The following is a 16663-nucleotide window of genomic DNA, read 5'->3' as shown; positions in this document are numbered from 1 at the left end:
CACCCTCGGGAGGATTGCGTCTGTCCCGCTACGCGCCCAAGGCACCCGTCACATCCGACAAAATCACCCGGCCTGTTAGCGGAAACTCGCAGACGAATGCTCCATCGAACAGCGTCAAGTCCACCAGCAAGCCCCAAGCGAGCCAGCTCAACGGCACTCAGGCCGGTGCCATCAATTCTGATGGCACGCGGAGCCCTCAGACCAAGTCCAACGTTGTCAACATCCAAGCCACCAAGACAGAGAAGCCTTTGCCCAAGGGCGTCAAGTTCGAGGATGGAGCGACTAAGGAGCCCACCAGCGTTGAGCACGGTACTGAGACCCCTCATACTACGCTCAACAATGACAGAACCCAGGCGACTAAGGCTGAAGCGCCTTTGCAAAACAGCATCAAGCTCGACAAAGGAGCGTCCAAGGCACCCGAAAGCAACCGGAACGATACTCAAACTCCTCAGCCCACGTCCAACGCTGTCAAGTCCGAGATTACCAAGGCCGCGGCGCCTTTGCCACAGAACGTCGATGTCGACTGCGGAGCGACCAAGGAGCCTGAAAGCAGCCAGCACGAGCATCCCGACACGGCAGTTCCAACGACCGAAGACCCTTCCGCAGCCTTCATCGAGAGTTATTCCAACTGGCAGCCGCTTGGAGTGCGCCAGCTCGCGCCCCTCGGCCTCGAGCACCTGCAAGGTATTCCCGCCGCAAAGGACACCATCACCTTCTCGTGGGACTTCATCCGCGACCTTTTCGGCGGCAAGCAGTGGTCTCCCGGCTTCTACTACAAGGAGACGAAAGCTGGAAGCAGTCTTCTGCCTTCTCGCTCGTACTACATCCTCGACGCTTCGCTCGATCCGTACCTCCCAAAGCAACCAGGCATGCACGGTGCCAAATTGACGCCGTACTTCAACCCAGAGAACCCCGAGGACGTCGACGGCGACGACGGCGCCAAAGCCTTCGAGCGCGTGCCCCTCTTCATCGCCGCCTCTCCTCCCGCTGCCAACACATCCAACAAGCCAGAAGAGCGCCGCAGCAAGCAGTACCGCTACTTCGGTATGTACAGCCAGCCGCGCTACAGCGACAAGCTCGACTACGACCGCATGATGGAAGCCGTCCCCTACCACGTGAAGATGCACTGGGCGACGGTGCTGGCGGATCCGTCGCGCCCGGCGTGGGTCAGCACCTTGCTCAAGGCACACGTCGGCGACGATGCGAAGCCCGAGTACGACGGCCCTGTGCCCGACGGCACCGCCGGCGGCTGCGACTACACAGGCGAATTCAAATCCGAAATCCAACGCTGGGTCGGCGAATTCAGGGCCTGGAGCAAGCGCGCGTCGAAGCACGTTAGTCGGCTGTCCAAGGAGGCCGTCCTGCAGGCGTTTGAGCGCGAGGACACGGCTGCGCCGCCCGGTCTGCGCCTGTGGTGGGAGTATCTGGCGTGCGACGCGTATGACGCTGGCTTCTATGGTATGCTCGTCCATGAGCAGGTCCGGTATGAGCGCAGGCGTTCGGGAGACCCGCGGTTCAAGCAGCCTTCGTTTGAGCGCTCTGCGTTGATCTGAGTGAGGCGGGAGTTTCCGACAACTTGGGTGCGGAGATGTGGCGGATTTTGCTTTCTTGAGGTGCTCTTTGCGACGGCTTACGACGGTTCTCGATGGTCTTTCTGGTGCGTTGCGATTTACTTGGAATTTCTGGTCCACATTTTCTGAGCCGCACTGCATTTACGGCGCGGCTGAAAAGCGGGGTGGCACTTCATTTGGTTGATTTGCAAATGGGTCAGCTGGTTGGTCGATGGGTTCATGAGTTTGCTTTCTTGGAGCGAAAAAAAAAGGGGGTCGACGTTGGTATTGGACTGACAGAGTGGTATCTATTTGGATCGAGGAGCGGCATCTGGGAGCATTCAAACCATGGAAAAGCAGGAAATCGAGACTATATACAAATGGACATTGAAAACACAATCAATCAGATGAATCAGGATAGCCCGCAGTTCTTCAAATCAGCCATCACCGGCCCACCTCTCTACAAAAGCGCGCCCCTCCTTACTCCCCGCCAGATCCATTCGCTCGCCCAATCCAGGCATGAAGCTACTCATGTCGCCGATGCCTACCTCCAGCCCCTCAATGCCCCTCTCCACGACGCGATTGCCAAGCGACAAGTCCTTGAATTCGGAGTTGGCCAGCAGCGCGCCGAGCAGCTCCTGCACCTCGAGATTGCCATTGCCGACGGCCTCGCCAATGCTCTTGACGACGGCAGCCTGCGTGGCCGACTGGTGCAGCAGCAGGCGGTTCTGGCGCTCGAGGGTCGACTCAGCGAGCGATTGTCGGGCCTGCGCGGGCGATTTCTGGCTTTTCGTGGGGATTGTCATGTCTAGGTGGCGCAGCAGCTCCTGGGTGGCTTTGGAGAGCTCGACGACGCGCGTAGCCGTGTCTTTGCCGCGACTCTTGGACGGTGAGGACGAAGCTGGTCGCGGCGGCGGCGAGGCTGCGGATCGCGCGGTAGCGACGTAGAGGTCGGATATCTCGGTGAGAGTGGCGTGGAACGCGCGTAGGTCCGTGGCGTGCGTGCAGAGGTGCGAGAGCCGGTGGGTCATGTATTCCACGGTAGACAGAATGTAGTCGAGCCAGCGCTGCTGCAGCCGCTGCTGTTGCGTTTGGCTCTGTTCAATCGTCGCGCTGATGGGGCCGCGGAACTCGTGCTCAACGCTCATTTCCGCCACTGATTGAATTTCGGCGTGCAGCGTCTCGAGCTCTTCCTTGAGCGCTTCCTTTTCTGCCTGTGCCTCTTCCACTGGCCGATCGGGGAAATTCTTTCGCGACGCGCTGCGCAGCCGCTCTTGGAAAATGCGATCCACGCGCGTGCGGATGCTGGCGCATCGGAAGGAGACAAGCGTGTTGCTAAGCTGCTCCACCTCCTTTTTCTCTGAACTGCCGTTGGTGGCCCCATCTAATTTCTTGGACAGCTCGCTGAGCGCTCCAAATTTGCAGTCGTCCGAAACCAGTCGTTCACTGGCCAAAGAGGAAACGGAGAGAGCGCTCGCCTTGGACTGCTTCGAAAACGAAGTGACGCGTTCGGTGATAGCATCTGTCAGCCCTTCTATGGCGAAGTCTACTTGCGCCTTTTCGGCCGCATATTTTTGCTTGCGTTCTTCTACGCGACGGCGGAGCTCCATTCCTGGCTCAGCTTCTTGCCTTTGCAATTCGCGCAGAGCGTCCATCTGCGCTTCCAGGGTCCTCGTCTGGTGCTGGATGTTTGCCGTGGACGACTCCAAAGCGGCGATTGCAGCCCTCAAATCATCATCCAAAATGGGTTGTACATTCTTTACGTCATTTTTGTTCCTCAATGATGGATCCTTTTCACACAGCTTTTCATATCTGTCCAAGGCATCAGGACACGTGACTGAATTTTGAAAAGAAGCCGAGTGTGCCAGATACGTACAGGTCAAGTTCTTCCTTGCTCAGCAGAGTATTTTGCTGGAGATACTGGTCCACCCAAGCAACGGCATCATCACGAGTCTTGACAGACTCAAAAGCCCATTGCACGTCGTCTCGCGTTAGTGGGATACGTCGTTCGCGCAGGACGGAGAGGAGATGGTTGAGCGTTTCAGAGTCAGCCATGACGAGGGTCAGGTCGGCTTCTTTCGCTCGAGAAGGATTCTGGAAGGATTGGGGCTAGCTGCACAGCAGCGATTCGTAACGAGCGGTGGTTCTCAGCGTTGTTGTTGTCGGGCAGATGCAGCCGACCGGACGTGAGCTGGTCGGCGTCAATCGGCGACGGGCCGTAGCTCGGCCCGATGGTCGACCGAATTAGTTGCGACGCGTCAACGCGTCTCTCGCGTCTATCTTCAATTCCAAAACGCCTCTCTGCCACCACCACATCTCGACGTACCTCGTCACCAAAGCCATCTTGCAGACGACAAATCCAGCATCATGCAACTCCCTGCCGGTGCTAACCGCGACGCTCCTGCGCCCACTCGCCACGAAGAATACCAGTACCTCGACCTCATCCGCCAAATTCTGGCGCATGGCGAACACCGCCCCGACCGCACCGGCACAGGAACATATTCGCTCTTTGCACCACCACAACTGCGCTTCTCGCTATCCAAACCAGCAGACGACCCCTCAGCACCGCCCGTCCCAATCCTACCGCTCCTCACAACCAAGCGCGTCTTCCTTCGCGCCGTCATCGCCGAGCTGCTCTGGTTCATCTCGGGCAGCACATCATCCAAGCCGCTGACAGACGCGGGGATCAAGATCTGGGACGGCAACGGGTCGCGGGCGTTCCTGGACAGCGTGGGGCTGGGCCACCGCGAGGAGGGCGACCTGGGCCCCGTGTACGGGTTCCAGTGGCGGCACTTTGGCGCCGACTACGTCGACTGCCACGCCGACTACACAGGACAGGGCGTCGACCAGCTGGCCGACGTCATCGACAAGCTGCGCCACAAGCCCTTTGACCGGCGCATCATCATGAGCGCGTGGAACCCGGCCGACCTCAAGAAGATGGCCCTGCCGCCGTGCCACATGTTTGCGCAATTCTACGTCAGCCTCCCCGCCGCCCGGCGCGGCGTGAATGGCGTTGCGGATAACAAGGACGCAGAGCAGCAGAAGGGCGTCTTGCACACGCTGCTGTACCAGCGCTCCTGCGACATGGGCCTCGGCGTGCCCTTCAACATTGCCAGCTACGCCCTGCTCACCCACATGCTGGCGCACGTCTGCGACCTGGTGCCCGGCTCGCTGACGCACACCATGGGCGACGCGCACGTCTACCTCGACCATGTCGACGCGCTTCAGCAGCAGCTCGAGCGCGAACCCCGCGACTTCCCACTGCTCGCCATCAATCGTGAAAAGGGCGGCAGCATTGACGGCTGGCAGGTGTCGGATTTTGAGGTCAAGGGATATGATCCGCACAAGTCGATCGCGATGAAGATGTCGGTGTAGAAACTTTTTCTTTGTTTTGGCTTGGTTGGTTGACTGGGTAGAGGGGCTCTTCTTTTGCATGGTTTTGGCGTTGCGGAGATATACTACACATCAGATGCTCGCATTGTACACACATCTTCTATTGCGAGAATACACAGACACGTCCAGGGAGCATTCATACACTTCCAGAGTTGCGCTACATAGAGAGCTGTCGCCATCGCACTAGGTACCTACTTAAGTAGGTACTCCCTTGCCCTCGATGACGCAATCAAAATTCAACGTTTCTTCAGTCGAGAAGCGGTTTAAATTGCTTTTCGTATCTTGCGAGTGTGAGGAGACAGCATCGGGACTCTTCGTCGCGGATGAAATAACGATGGGTATGGGGCAATCGAGAATGGAGTTCGGAGCAAGTATCTGTATACGTAGCTATTTGTATGTCTGTAGACAGCGTATATGTATGCTCATGCATGTACCTATACAACGATCCATCTCATCCCCCCCTCTCATCCGCCCGCATCCACCCTCTCCTCAAATCTTCCCCCTCCGCCACTCCCTCCCCGCAACCCGCAACCCCTCCTCCCCATCAACAAGCACACACCACCCCTCGCCCCGCCTCCCCCATCTATTCCCAAGCAACGCCGCCTCGAACGGCGGGGTCCCCTTCCCATCCTCCCCTTCCCGACCCAAAACAAACGCCTCAACCGCCTCATCAAACGTGCCGGGCTGCAACCACACCGCCCTTACCCCGACCTCCTTCGCCTCCCTCAGCAGCGCCAGCGTCGCTTGCGGCGGCGTCACGATGCTGAGCCCCGTTTCGGCGGGCGCGGGGAGCGCGGCGGGAGAAGGGAGGGTGGCGTGTTCGGTTTTGTTGGCGGTGATGGAGGCGGCGCGCGGGTTGAGCGGGGTTACGGGGAGGGAATGCGTCAGGTACCATGAGAAAACTGTCGGTGGTGGTGTTAGTTGTGTGTGTGTGTGTGTGTGTGTGTGTGTGTGTGTGTGTGTGTGTGTGTGTGTGGATGTGGGGAAGGAGGGGGTTGGGAACGGGAGGGGAAGGAGGATGGGGGGAGACACACTCTTGTGCCCGAATTTCGTCGGGTCGGAACTCGCGCCTGCGACGGCGAAGCGCGGCGAAGAGAAGAAGGTTTTTAGTGCTTTTGTTGCGGCGGCGTCCATGGTGGTGTTTTGTTTTACTTTGTGTGGTGAGGTAGGGTTTAGCTGGCTGGATGCACGTGTCTCCTTCTTTCTTTCTCTTTCTTTCTCTCTGTCTCCTATTTGCGTACGTGTGTGTGGAGATGTCGCAATAGCAGTGGAGCCTTCGGTCCTGTTGCGCAGCGTCTTCTTCGTCGTCTTCGTCTTTGTCGTCGTCGTTGTCGTCGTCGTTGTCGTCGCAGTGACGTCGGCGTCGGCGTTCGGCCAAGCTACGCTAAAATAGTTGCCGCAAATCCGTCCAGCATGCGAACAGCGCTCCCCTCTGGTCCGGGGGGTGCTAGGGTAAGCTAAGCTAGCGCCCGGCAGCCATCCGTCCGTCCGTCCGTGGTTCGGTCTGTGCCATCGGTGACGAGGGGCTCCAGGGATGGCCCTGGTTCATGGTCGACGACGGCGCTTAGAGGCTATATGCCTGGTGATGGTGTTGATGAATGGATGGATGGATGGATGGATGGGTGTGCTGCGTGGTTGATAGTGGATAGGGAGGGGTCCTGTCTGTCTATCTGTCTGCTACTTACAATGTGTATGGACGGAGAGATCTGGTTTCCGTGGCTTGACTTGGAGTGCTGCGTGTGGATGAGCAAGAAGACGACAGGTCACTCACGTTACGATACTATCTGAGGACTCAGCCTCTCTCAGAGAACTAGGGAAACAACAACTTGTGGTAATCCTTCCCACTCCTCCCCACCCCACCCCAATCCAATCCAAACGGTTCATCAATCCGCTCCTCACACTCATCTTTTTCCCTCGCCCTCACCTTTTGCTCCCCTCCCCTTCCAGTCCTCTCATCCTCCAGTGCGTCAAAATGAGGGGTGAGCGACAAATTGAAAGCGTCCATAGCCCTGTCACATTGCATTGCGTCGCACAGTATAGAGAATGAAAAAATTACGTAGCTCACTCCAACCGAATTACCTCGGCGAAAGGGAAAGTATCCGGATAGTACGTGTGGGACGGGTTCGGGGAAAAGGGAAGGAAGGCCAAGGAGGGCCGACAAAGTTCTGTGTTGATGCAAGGGCGGCGTGTGCGCATGGACGCGACGGGGGCGGATGGACGGGAGGGAATACGCGCGCGCGTGAGCGGTGGGAAGGGAGGGAGGCAGGCATTCGATGGCAGTGAATGAGCGGTCGGGCTGGAAACTTCAGATAAGCTCGGGAGGGGGGAGAAGTTGTGTATTCATGGTATGTGGTATTTATGATTGGATTAACTGCGTGGATACGTCTAGAGATTGAGAGAGAGAAGGAAGGAAGAAGGCGTTGCAAGGCGGGAAAAGAGAGAGAAGGGAGAGATAAGATTAGAACATCTAGACGCCGGCAGATGATGATGTTGTAACTAGCGTAGCGTGGTCGATCGTATGACGAGAAAATGATGTGAATCAATACTTTTGTAGTGGTGGATGACAATGATTGATGACAACAAGCCAAGGAAAGAAGGAAGGACATGTATGTGGATGAGATGCAGGCGGATATTCAACGGAGCAAGGGAAGCAGGCAGACCGACAAAAGAAAAGAGACTATCAGAGAAGGCAGGACAGGAGATGAGAGATGGAGATAGCACCCCACCGCCCTAGCGCTATGCGATGCGACGCGACGCGACGCGATGCTGCAAGCAACGTGAGATGTCGATTGCAAAGCAGACGCAGCGATCGATGGATGCAGTGGAGCAGGCAGCATGGTAGGTAGTAGCGGTGAGAGAGAGAGAAGGATGCGTAGTATGAGGTGATAAAGTAAGTTGGTAGATGCATGCAGCAAGTCCGCCCACCAAACCCCCAGCTCAGTCCAACACCCAAGGAGAGAGAAAGAGGAAAAAGAGGTAGAGAAGCGAGGAGAGGAGTAAAAAAAAAAATTTCAAAAAAAAAAAAAAGAGCGGAGATAGATATGTAGCCTGAGCTGTTGCATCTCTCGATCTATCCACCATCATCCATACATCAAACCTGGCACCAACTAATGGAAGCTCCTCAGCTCCTGCTGCGGCGGAATGGACAGGTCGGCGATATCGGCACAAGGGAGAGACGGAAATGTACGAGAGACCATCCGGCTGTCTGCGAGTGGCAAACCCCGTCAGGTCACCACTCCACCATACACCTGAGTTAATTGACTGGTTGCCTGGTTGTCGTGCGAGAGTCTATGCGGTCGGTGAATGGTGCGTGAGAGATGAACCCAGGAGAAGGATGGCAGTTGCAGAAACGACAGGACCAGGATCGCCACGGCAGCCGATTGGTCGGGGAACATGAGATTTGGCTTCCCATCCACGGCATGTCCGATGGAAGGGGAGTGAGTGAGGGAGGGGTTGGCAGCAGGAGTAGGAGTATGCAACTCCACCAGCACCCAAGACGCAACCCCTCCCCTCACTCCCTCTTGTGGCGGCTCTACCAGGACGGCTCGGCCTTGAGGGCCTGTTGATGCTGCTGTTGCTGAAACAGCCCTTGAAGAGCGTGCGCTTGGGGAATCATCCCCTTCTCCAGCTTCTGGAGCATGTTGAGGGCCGCATCATCCTTGGCCTTGTCGACATACTTGCCGTCGTACCAATAGGTCGCCTCTGCGAAGTGGTGGGGCCCAATGTAGACGGTGCAGGACCAGGCGGTGCGGCCTCCTGTCACAACCAGAGTCGTCAGCTACCACGTAGATTCCAATCTCGATACGATGTGCGGGTTTTGGGTGCGAATGGTGAGAGTTGCGGTGTGATCCATGTATTGGACACTTGCCCTTTTGGGTCCGCGTCTGGGATGTGGGAATGGGTGATCCGGGGAAGCAAGGGGGAGACCCATTGCACTGGGTGAGATGGTCCCGGGGGCGAGGGAGGGATGGCAGATCTGACAGGGAAAAGAGGATGAAAAGAAAAAAACAAGCAGCGTTGCCCGTTACGTCATGGGACGTACCTCGGCGATCAGAGTACTCCTTGTAGATGGGAGGGGGCAATTGCGAAAGCCGGCATTGCTCTACGCAGTGGGGTGAGCATTGGACTCGTAGTGGGGACCAAGTGGGCTAGCCTACCCTGGAGCTTCTCTTGCCACGGGATGCGTTGGGCAGACATGTCTGATGGACTGGAGCTGTGGGGGTGGGAGTGGAGCAAAAGAACGACAGACGAGAGAGCGAGCGGACAAGTGGTTGACTGTTGGAATGCTGTGAGCAGTTCACTGCAGAAGCTTGTTTGAAGGAATGAAGCACGACGTAGTCCAGCGTACTTATAGCAAAGGCAGGGAGGCAGCGAGGATGACAAAGTCCGTAGGGCTATTCCAGAAGACGAGCAAAAAATGAAGCAAAGCAAGTTGGCAGCCGAGCCGGGGCAGCAGCAGCAGCAGTCATGAGACGGTGTGTGGGTGGTTCAACAACCATGCTGGGCCCCGACGGGTGGGCGGCGCGCGACATTGTTGACTTGGCTGCTATCCATTGATTTGAGCTGCCGGCGGTTGCATCATGGCCGTCTTGTGTTTGATTTGGAAGGGGGAAGCATTGGAGAGACCCGGGGGCGCGGGAGTGGGTGGAGCGGGCCGTGGCCTGGTGATGATGATGAGACTGGACATTTCCCTTCTCTTGCCCTGCCAACGCAGCTGACGCAACCCAGACGAGGCTAGACGGGAAGCCACTTTTTTTTTTTTTTTTTTTTTTTTTCTTTTACGTCTTTCAAATGTCGGTTTGCTCTTTGCACCCACCCTGTCGTGCCGCTACACATGGGCCGCTTACTGCCGCGTGGACGCGTCCATCTGGAGAAGCTTAGCCTCACCACTCAGCAAGGAGCGGGCGACGAGGCCAGGAGATGCGGGTGTGAGTTGGCTGCCTCGACGTGTATTAGCCACGGCGACGTGTTCGTCTGGCAAGTAAAAAAAGGGAGGGAGTGCATCCAGGATCAGCGCGTCCTCCGCTGACACTTGGCCGGTGGAGCTGTGAGTCTGATGAGCCGCATGGCGGTTATGTGAGCATCAAGGGCGGGTACCTACGCATCGACGTTGACCTGACAAGTTGGACAGACATGGGGATGCTGGTCACAGTTTGTGCGGGACGGACGGGCGGGCGGCGGGTGGCTTCTCCGCTCGCGATACGGACCACGGCTTGGCCCTGGACCGGCTCATCGCGCCGGTGCTGCCTTCAACGGCTGGAAAAAAGAACACTGTGAAAATCTCACGACAAAAACGAAGCCCGTCGTCCAAAAATCCGTCGGCTCGTCATGCTCATTGATTCGTAGATGGTCGTGCCTGTCCCACTCTGGGTCCCTCATTTCGACCCGAGAGAAAGGGGGGGGGGGGAGAGAGAGAGAGAGAGAGAGAGAGAGAGAGAGAAAAAGAAAAAAAGAAAAAGAAAAAGAAAAGAAAAACATCTCCCATGCAAATTGCTGCCGCCCCCTTAGCTGAGCGCAAACAACCCAATTCCCAATTACCGGTTCCCAGAGTCCGATCCTGTGCTCCACACCGCTAAATGCAAATCACAAACCTGTCCCAAAAATGCCCGATGCGACGACACCCTCCAGTATACAAAACGGGACGGTGCAGCGCTGCCGTGAGGCGGTGTAGGGGTGGCTCGTCGGTTGCGTGAGCCGGACGCGACGAGCCCGCCGCCACTGGCCGATGAGTCTATCAACAATGAAACCACGCAATATCGTTTTGTGCAAGAAGTAGATGCAGAAATCCGCAAGGGTCCGCCAAATACATCACTTGACAGGTCCAACGGTTACGCCGCCACCGACGCCCGCCGCAGAGGCTTCAGCCCCCGACCCGACGAACCGCGCGTGGTACGGTGGAAGACTTCGTCAATGAGCCTCTTTGGGCCAACGTAGTCCATATTAAGCCGGAACGGCCCACCCTTGAGCGGGACATGGAGCCGAGTCGACTGTTTCGAGTGAAAGTGGTTCTTGATGCTGTCGTCCACAAGCGTCATCAGCCCAGTCGCCACCACGACACTGTTTACCGCGTTAGCAACAACCTGCATACGGGGCCTCTCGGAAAGTTGCACTTACTCGGCCAAGTCAGACACACCGCCGGTCACGGAGCCGTCGCTGAGCCACATGGAGCACGGCGGAATCCAGCCGCCCTTGGCAGCCTCCTCTCTGGCCTGCGAGGTGGTCAGAGGGACGGGGACAATGTGGGCAAGCGCCTGGTCGGAGCCGCCACGCAAGAGGTGGTATGATAACTCGCAAAAGTCGCCGTCTCGCTTCATGACGCGCTTCCACGAATAGTTGACGCCCCAGTACTCGAACTCGTATCTCTTGTTTGAGGCGCTGCCGCGCCGCTTAATGTCGACATGGGCGTAGTTTGAGAATTCAAGCTTCATGGTGTTGGTTGGGATGACCTGGGCTCGCTTGGGCTGGACGGCAGATTTCGAGTTTGGGTCCTCCTTGTCGGCGCTAATGGAACCATAGCCAGAGTCTTGGCGCTTGAGACTGACAGTGGCCGAGTTGTTGCGCTCCGGCTTGTGGCGAAAGGTTGCAATGGCGCTGCTAAAAGATCGTTGCAGGGCAGGTCGCTCCGAGGGCGGCTTTTGGTACTTTCGTATCGAGTGGCACACTTCGCGACCAGAGTCTCTGCAGTAGCGGCGCAGGGAAAAGTCGCGGTTCTTGAGGTCGTGCATGCGGAGGTGGAAGAGGGTCACGAGTTGCTTGGAGTGTCGCGTCTCGACCCGAGTGTCGATGCGCAGGTTCATGTTGCCGTCCAAGGTGGTGTCGTCGTGGCGTATGCATAGTCTATTGGGCGAGGGAAAGAGTTCTGCGAAGTCCTTTGGTGTTGCCGGGATGGCGTCACACGGGCTGACCTCTTGCCGGCACTCGGGGACCTCGTATGGCGGATAGTCGTCGTCTTCTAGGATTTCTTGGTCTTCGTCGTCTTCTTCTTCTTCTTCTTCTTCGTCGTCGTCGGTGGAGGCATAAGTTTCGACCGAAGCGCGAGCGTCGGCATGCTGGTGGTTCTCGACGCGTGGGTAGCAAGTGCGATGGTGATGGATTTCCGGGCGGGCGTCCCGGTCGTGAGTCTGCGGGGTCGGAGGCGTTTGGCGGCGGGATCTGTAGGAGCCATCGCTCAGGCTCTCATGGCTGCGTTCGCTGCTGACGAGCGAGTCGACGTCTCTCCAGTGGATGTTTGTTTCAGGCATGGCTTTGAAGGAGGTTGGTTGAGGAGACGATGCTAGGTGGGAAATGGGGACAGAGGTAGGGACATGCGGGCAGGTGATGTGATGAAATATTGGAGGCGATGGAAGGGTTCTGGTGGCGGAGCAGGCAGCTGCTTATTTGAGTAACTTGTGGAAGCGAAGGCTGACTGACGAGTTCGCGGTGCATGCAGATGGGGTGGTTGGGTTCAAGCAAGAGAAGCGATGGGAGTTATAGGACGGCCCGTGGATCCAAAAGGGCGACGACGCTCCTTCGATTGTCCGATCTTGGGCCCTTGGCAGCAGCCCTGACCGGCCAATCCAACACCTTGCAGCAGCAATAATCTGACAAGACGTTCGCAGCCGGCGACAGAGTTTGCTCCATCCATCCATCCATCCAGCCAGCCAGCCAGCCATTCGACATGTTTTCCTACCATACAGTACAGTGGTCTGGTCCGCAACGGAGGCTGGTCCATGGTTCTCGCCGCGGGTGCCGGTGCCGGTGCCGGTGCCGCAGCCGCAGCCGTAGTTGGGTGGGTTGGCGCATGCCCGCCTCCACTCCCCCACGTGCCCCCCTCCACTGCGTCTCCATCACGCGATGGCCCCCCCTGTGTGTGGGCTGTGGGCTGTGGGCTGTGGGCTGTGGGCTGTAGGCTGCGAGTGGGTTCTCTCCACCATGAAGCTACCGCCGGCCAAGTCACCGACGACTTCCATTTCTTTCGTCTCGTCTCGTCTCGTCTCGTCTCGTCTCGTCCCGTCCGTCCCTCCTCTAGGATAAGAATACCTGCCAGCATCTTGCCGACCCAGATCGCGCATGACAGGAATGCTACCTGCCAGCGAGCGATAAGCTGACTCGGCCCTCCTCTCGCCCCTCGCAAATCACACCCATGTCCAATAGGCGTCCGAGACGTGGTTGCACTTCGTCTTTGTTCCCCTCCAGCGTCTTCAGTGCCGCTTCCGCTGCCAATCATCCGTCGTCGTTCCCGCACCCCGACTCCCTGTTCTCCGCCCTGATTGGCCGCCGCCGCCTTCGTCCACCACCACTGTGTCGCAAACTTCTGCATTGCCATAAAACAACTTCTCCGCTGCTGCATCGTCTCCGTTCCCGCTGTTTCGCTGACGCTCGCTAGTTTCCCAGCTCACGGGTAATACGGGTCACATCAACGTGGAAACCCTGTCCTTCTTTTCTTCTTCTCCTGTCAAAACTCTGTCTTTGCTTCTTTGCACGAAGAGTTTTCGCGGTCTAGCCTTGTGTCTTTTTTTCCTCGTGCTTCAGTTTCTGCCGACGAACCTACCAGGCGCACTTTCCGATGTGCGCACCCCGAAGAAACACGACCAGAGTGCCACAAGCTTGTCCCTCGTCCTCGAGACGTCTCACCAAGCGTCAACTGACCCGTTTTTCCCTTGGCCCCTCTTCGGACCCTGGACGGGCCGCCCACCCTCAACACCAACCGGTACAACGGTCTCCTCAGGGCATTTGTCTACGCTCGGTAGTGACAAGCATCGGTCGACGCGCACATTGCTGCTGCATATTGAGGCGCAGCGCCAAACTAATCACCTCGCTCTGATCTCCCAAGGCCTTTGCAGAGCCCCGCTGCAACCGGAATCCCACTCGATTGCCCACTGCTCGATCTAGGCGGCATGCGGCATTCGTTGCCATGGTTTCAATTTCTCCTCTCCGCGTAACCACGCATTGACCAGATTCGTCCTTTTGGGCCAGTCTGGCTGGCTCGCTGGGTTGCGGTGTTTGTTGCGTCCTGCTTAATCTTGGCGCCTCTGGTGGTTGGTGCAACAACATCATCGTGCATCCCACCCACCTCACGGCTCAAGTTGCCCTCGGGCTCACTCGCTCTTTCACCACGGTCGCAGTCACCCCAGGTGTCGCGCGAGAGCCGACACTCGAAATGTGAGCGCTCACCGAGACCACCGAATTGAATGACGTTGCCATGATCCAAGCACACGTCTTGCTTTCGAGACACTTGCTGCTTGTCAACCACCAGATCCATCCACCCAGCTCTTCCCCCTCTTCGTGTGTAGGACTTGTCCTCCCCGCTGCCATTCGACCGCAAAAATGAGCCGGCCAGGCCTCCTCCACCCACCGTCCCTGCCTTCTGACAGGCTGTTGAGCCTCAATCGCTCCACCAACCGGATCTCGAACCCCTTGGCCACGCACGCAGCCAATTTCACACATGGTCGAGGCAGGGCGACGCTTGCTCGTTCGCGCCTCGCGGCATAGCATGGCGTGGCATGGCATGGCATGGCATACCATAGCCTCAAAAATCTCCAGGCCTCCCGCCACACCAGCAGCGGCGGCGGCGGCGGCGGCGGCGGCAGCAGCGGTAATCAACGGCTTTACTGCGCTGGTCAGTCTGTATGGTCAGTTGTCGAGAGCGGCGGTCTACACCAAACGCGCCTTTCAAGGCTGGCTGCGAGGCTACCTGTCTTTCGCAATGACGAAGCAGCCGCCATCATTATTTGAAGACACTATGACTATCCCTCCTTCTCTTCTGGCTTTTTCTTGTCCACTCCAGTCCGCTTCTGCCCCGCCTCACTCGCAAATCGCTGTCACTGTCACTGTTACGGTGCCATCCGCCGGCTCTTCATCGTCATTATTTCTCCGTGCGGCTCTACTCTCTATCTGTTGCTGCTCGTTCGTTTGTCGCCTTGAAGATGGAGATCATCCAGGCGTGGGAATCAAGGTAAGACAAGCTGAGGCAAAGCAGCGTCTCTTAGCTCGTTGGCCCTCATTCTCTCCCTCCCTTCTCTCTTTCGTCCTCGTCTTCGCCACTACCCACATTCGTACACCAACGATCCAACGCCACGCCTCACCCTGTCCATCTGTCGACGCCCCACGTTTCTTCATCCCGGTCAGTGTCAGTCCCCCATCCAGTCCAGACTCGACTCGATCTACGCCTCGTTCTGACCGGCTGACTGGCTGGCTGGCAGTTGGGCGTCCGTACGGCCTTCTGCGCCTCACCTGGCCTGTTCCTTTCGTCACTCAATTAGCACCGATCTAATGAGTCAGCGTGAATTTGCTTTTCCCTTTTTTCTTTCTCTTTTCTCTTCCGCCTTCTATCTAGCCAGCCTCTTTCCACTTTCCCATCCCATCCGCCACCACCACCGCCGCCGCCGCCGCCGTCGCCGCTGCAGCCGCAGCCGCCACGTCCGTTTACCGAGCTTCCCATCGCGTCACCGTGGGCGGCGCGGTACGGCGCGGCGTTGCGTTGTGAGGCGCACGCAGCTTCTTGGTGATTCATCAGCCTGGGCTGAGCTGGGCTGGCTGGCTCTTCTCGGTGGCCGGTCAAGTTCGGCGGCCTATGTCTTATATGGTAAGTTAGGCGATGTACAGGTACGGTAGGTAGGCAAACCTTTCGCGTTTTGTCCTTTTACTCTTTGCTCGCTTACTCTGTCCGCGTCCTTCCCTACGCTCTTCTCTTCTTCTCTTCTCTCCTTCCCTTGAAGTTCTGCATGCGAAAGTGATACGAGAGCTACACACATACTACTATGGGTACATAATGCTCCCTCCATTCAGGAGACAAAATGAGTATCAAAGACTCCCTCCTCTGTTAGCAGACTGAAGATAACTTCATTTCATCTATTTAACAAGTGTAAACTTCTTAATTAGACGGCATAACTTTTTCCCTTTTTTTTCTTTTCTTTTCCGACAAGCAAGCGCAACTTCGAACTCCTTTGTTCATATTTCTCTTTCATGTCCTAGATTATTTGAAATGGCGTCGTATCGTGCGTCTCGTAGTGCTTCTTCTACCTGCTGAACACTAAAGCAACAGTCTTCTGATGCGATTGGGTTTTCTGGAAGAGGATCGCGGCGAAGCTGGATACATACATACCGTGGACGCTGAATTCGCGGAACATGGCATCCGGCAGCTGAATGGGCGTGGAGATGAAGATTTGGCTACAAAACTGATGATGGATCTGATGCTGGAGAATGTGGCAGCTGTAAGCGCGCTTTCCACCGCATGCCTGCATGCGCGACCCACACCAGCCTTGGAGCCTCTGAGCCTCGGAGCCTTTGTGGTGCGCGAAAGTAGGTAAGTAATTGAGTGGGTTGGGTAGTGGTAGAAGCACTCGGTGCCTTTGATATCTTTTGCTGTAGTAACCCGTCCTCCTCTCCTCTCCTCACCACCACCAACACTACCACCACCACCCCTGCACACTCCCTTCACTTACCCTTACTTCCTTCCATTCCCCTCAGCGTCCATAGGTTCCTCCTCCTAGCCCTTCGCATAAACAAACATTGGATGCAGACGGCTACACATGCAACAAACGTCATCTCACCTCAAGCACACCCATCCAAACAAACACCAAGGCGCGCCTCTCCTCTCCTCCACTCCACTCTTCGCGACAACTCCCTCCTACATCCTCCACTCTCTCTTCATATCTTCACATCTTCCATCGTTTCTCGCGTCCATAATGGCAACTAGACTGGACTGGACCGGATCCTGCGTTGCGTTGCCGCTGAACACA

At 57.0% G+C, this 16663-nt stretch overlaps 7 protein-coding genes across 7 annotated transcripts; 3 read left to right on the top strand and 4 right to left on the bottom strand.

The window, feature by feature from the left end:
• Window positions 1-629: 629 nt before the first annotated feature.
• On the top strand, window positions 630-1553 carry IWZ02DRAFT_380519 (uncharacterized protein; the record flags this gene model as incomplete). Its single annotated transcript, XM_066765111.1, has 1 exon — window positions 630-1553. A coding segment is annotated over one exon (924 nt), but the record flags the coding sequence as incomplete, so codon positions are not given.
• Window positions 1554-1770: 217 nt separating this feature from the next.
• IWZ02DRAFT_317461 (uncharacterized protein) lies at window positions 1771-3709 on the bottom strand. The gene is made up of 2 exons (XM_066764160.1): window positions 3427-3709; window positions 1771-3362 (listed from the first exon to the last, which is right to left on the bottom strand). The coding sequence occupies exons 1-2, from the start codon at window positions 3603-3605 to the stop codon at window positions 1988-1990; spliced, it is 1554 nt and encodes a 517-aa protein (XP_066621378.1). The 5' UTR covers window positions 3606-3709; the 3' UTR covers window positions 1771-1987.
• A 132-nt stretch (window positions 3710-3841) lies between these two features.
• Window positions 3842-5044, top strand: IWZ02DRAFT_317315 (bifunctional dihydrofolate reductase-thymidylate synthase). The gene has a single exon (XM_066764159.1). It carries the CDS (start codon window positions 3918-3920, stop codon window positions 4923-4925), a length of 1008 nt encoding a protein of 335 aa, XP_066621377.1. The 5' UTR covers window positions 3842-3917; the 3' UTR covers window positions 4926-5044.
• Window positions 5045-5432: 388 nt separating this feature from the next.
• On the bottom strand, window positions 5433-6077 carry IWZ02DRAFT_380713 (CoA binding domain-containing protein; the record flags this gene model as incomplete). Its single annotated transcript, XM_066765123.1, has 2 exons — window positions 5433-5845; window positions 5978-6077. 2 exons carry the CDS (start codon window positions 6075-6077, stop codon window positions 5433-5435), a joined length of 513 nt encoding a protein of 170 aa, XP_066621376.1.
• Window positions 6078-8475: 2398 nt separating this feature from the next.
• IWZ02DRAFT_492137 (uncharacterized protein) lies at window positions 8476-9140 on the bottom strand (the record flags this gene model as incomplete). Its single annotated transcript, XM_066769817.1, has 3 exons — window positions 8476-8699; window positions 8986-9045; window positions 9101-9140. 3 exons carry the CDS (start codon window positions 9138-9140, stop codon window positions 8476-8478), a joined length of 324 nt encoding a protein of 107 aa, XP_066621375.1.
• A 1198-nt stretch (window positions 9141-10338) lies between these two features.
• IWZ02DRAFT_456471 (uncharacterized protein) lies at window positions 10339-12383 on the bottom strand. Its single transcript, XM_066767859.1, has 2 exons — window positions 11058-12383; window positions 10339-11000 (listed from the first exon to the last, which is right to left on the bottom strand). Exons 1-2 carry the CDS (start codon window positions 12182-12184, stop codon window positions 10772-10774), a joined length of 1356 nt encoding a protein of 451 aa, XP_066621374.1. The 5' UTR covers window positions 12185-12383; the 3' UTR covers window positions 10339-10771.
• Window positions 12384-14484: 2101 nt separating this feature from the next.
• On the top strand, window positions 14485-15323 carry IWZ02DRAFT_456468 (uncharacterized protein). Its single transcript, XM_066767858.1, has 2 exons — window positions 14485-15045; window positions 15125-15323. Exons 1-2 carry the CDS (start codon window positions 14629-14631, stop codon window positions 15182-15184), a joined length of 477 nt encoding a protein of 158 aa, XP_066621373.1. The 5' UTR covers window positions 14485-14628; the 3' UTR covers window positions 15185-15323.
• Window positions 15324-16663: the final 1340 nt, after the last annotated feature.

Source organism: Phyllosticta citriasiana (genome assembly GCF_038021145.1).
Source record: "Phyllosticta citriasiana strain CBS 120426 chromosome Unknown IWZ02scaffold_9, whole genome shotgun sequence".
Taxonomy (NCBI): domain Eukaryota; kingdom Fungi; phylum Ascomycota; class Dothideomycetes; order Botryosphaeriales; family Phyllostictaceae; genus Phyllosticta; species Phyllosticta citriasiana.
This window is presented reverse-complemented; position numbering and strand designations above follow the sequence as displayed.

What these genes read in the sequence shown, in the direction of transcription:
- IWZ02DRAFT_317315 (XM_066764159.1), top strand. Translation starts at nt 3,918, where the DNA reads ATGCAACTCCCTGCCGGTGCTAACCGCGACGCTCCTGCGCCCACTCGC.
- IWZ02DRAFT_317461 (XM_066764160.1), bottom strand. Translation starts at nt 3,605, where the DNA reads ATGGCTGACTCTGAAACGCTCAACCATCTCCTCTCCGTCCTGCGCGAA. An exon ending in AGCAAGGAAGAACTTGACCT is followed by an intron (nt 3,363 to 3,426) that starts GTACGTATCTGG and finishes TGCCTTGGACAG; the next exon opens with ATATGAAAAGCTGTGTGAAA.
- IWZ02DRAFT_456471 (XM_066767859.1), bottom strand. Translation starts at nt 12,184, where the DNA reads ATGCCTGAAACAAACATCCACTGGAGAGACGTCGACTCGCTCGTCAGC. An exon ending in GGTGTGTCTGACTTGGCCGA is followed by an intron (nt 11,001 to 11,057) that starts GTAAGTGCAACT and finishes CGCGGTAAACAG; the next exon opens with TGTCGTGGTGGCGACTGGGC.
- IWZ02DRAFT_456468 (XM_066767858.1), top strand. Translation starts at nt 14,629, where the DNA reads ATGACGAAGCAGCCGCCATCATTATTTGAAGACACTATGACTATCCCT. An exon ending in CCCCACGTTTCTTCATCCCG is followed by an intron (nt 15,046 to 15,124) that starts GTCAGTGTCAGT and finishes GCTGGCTGGCAG; the next exon opens with TTGGGCGTCCGTACGGCCTT.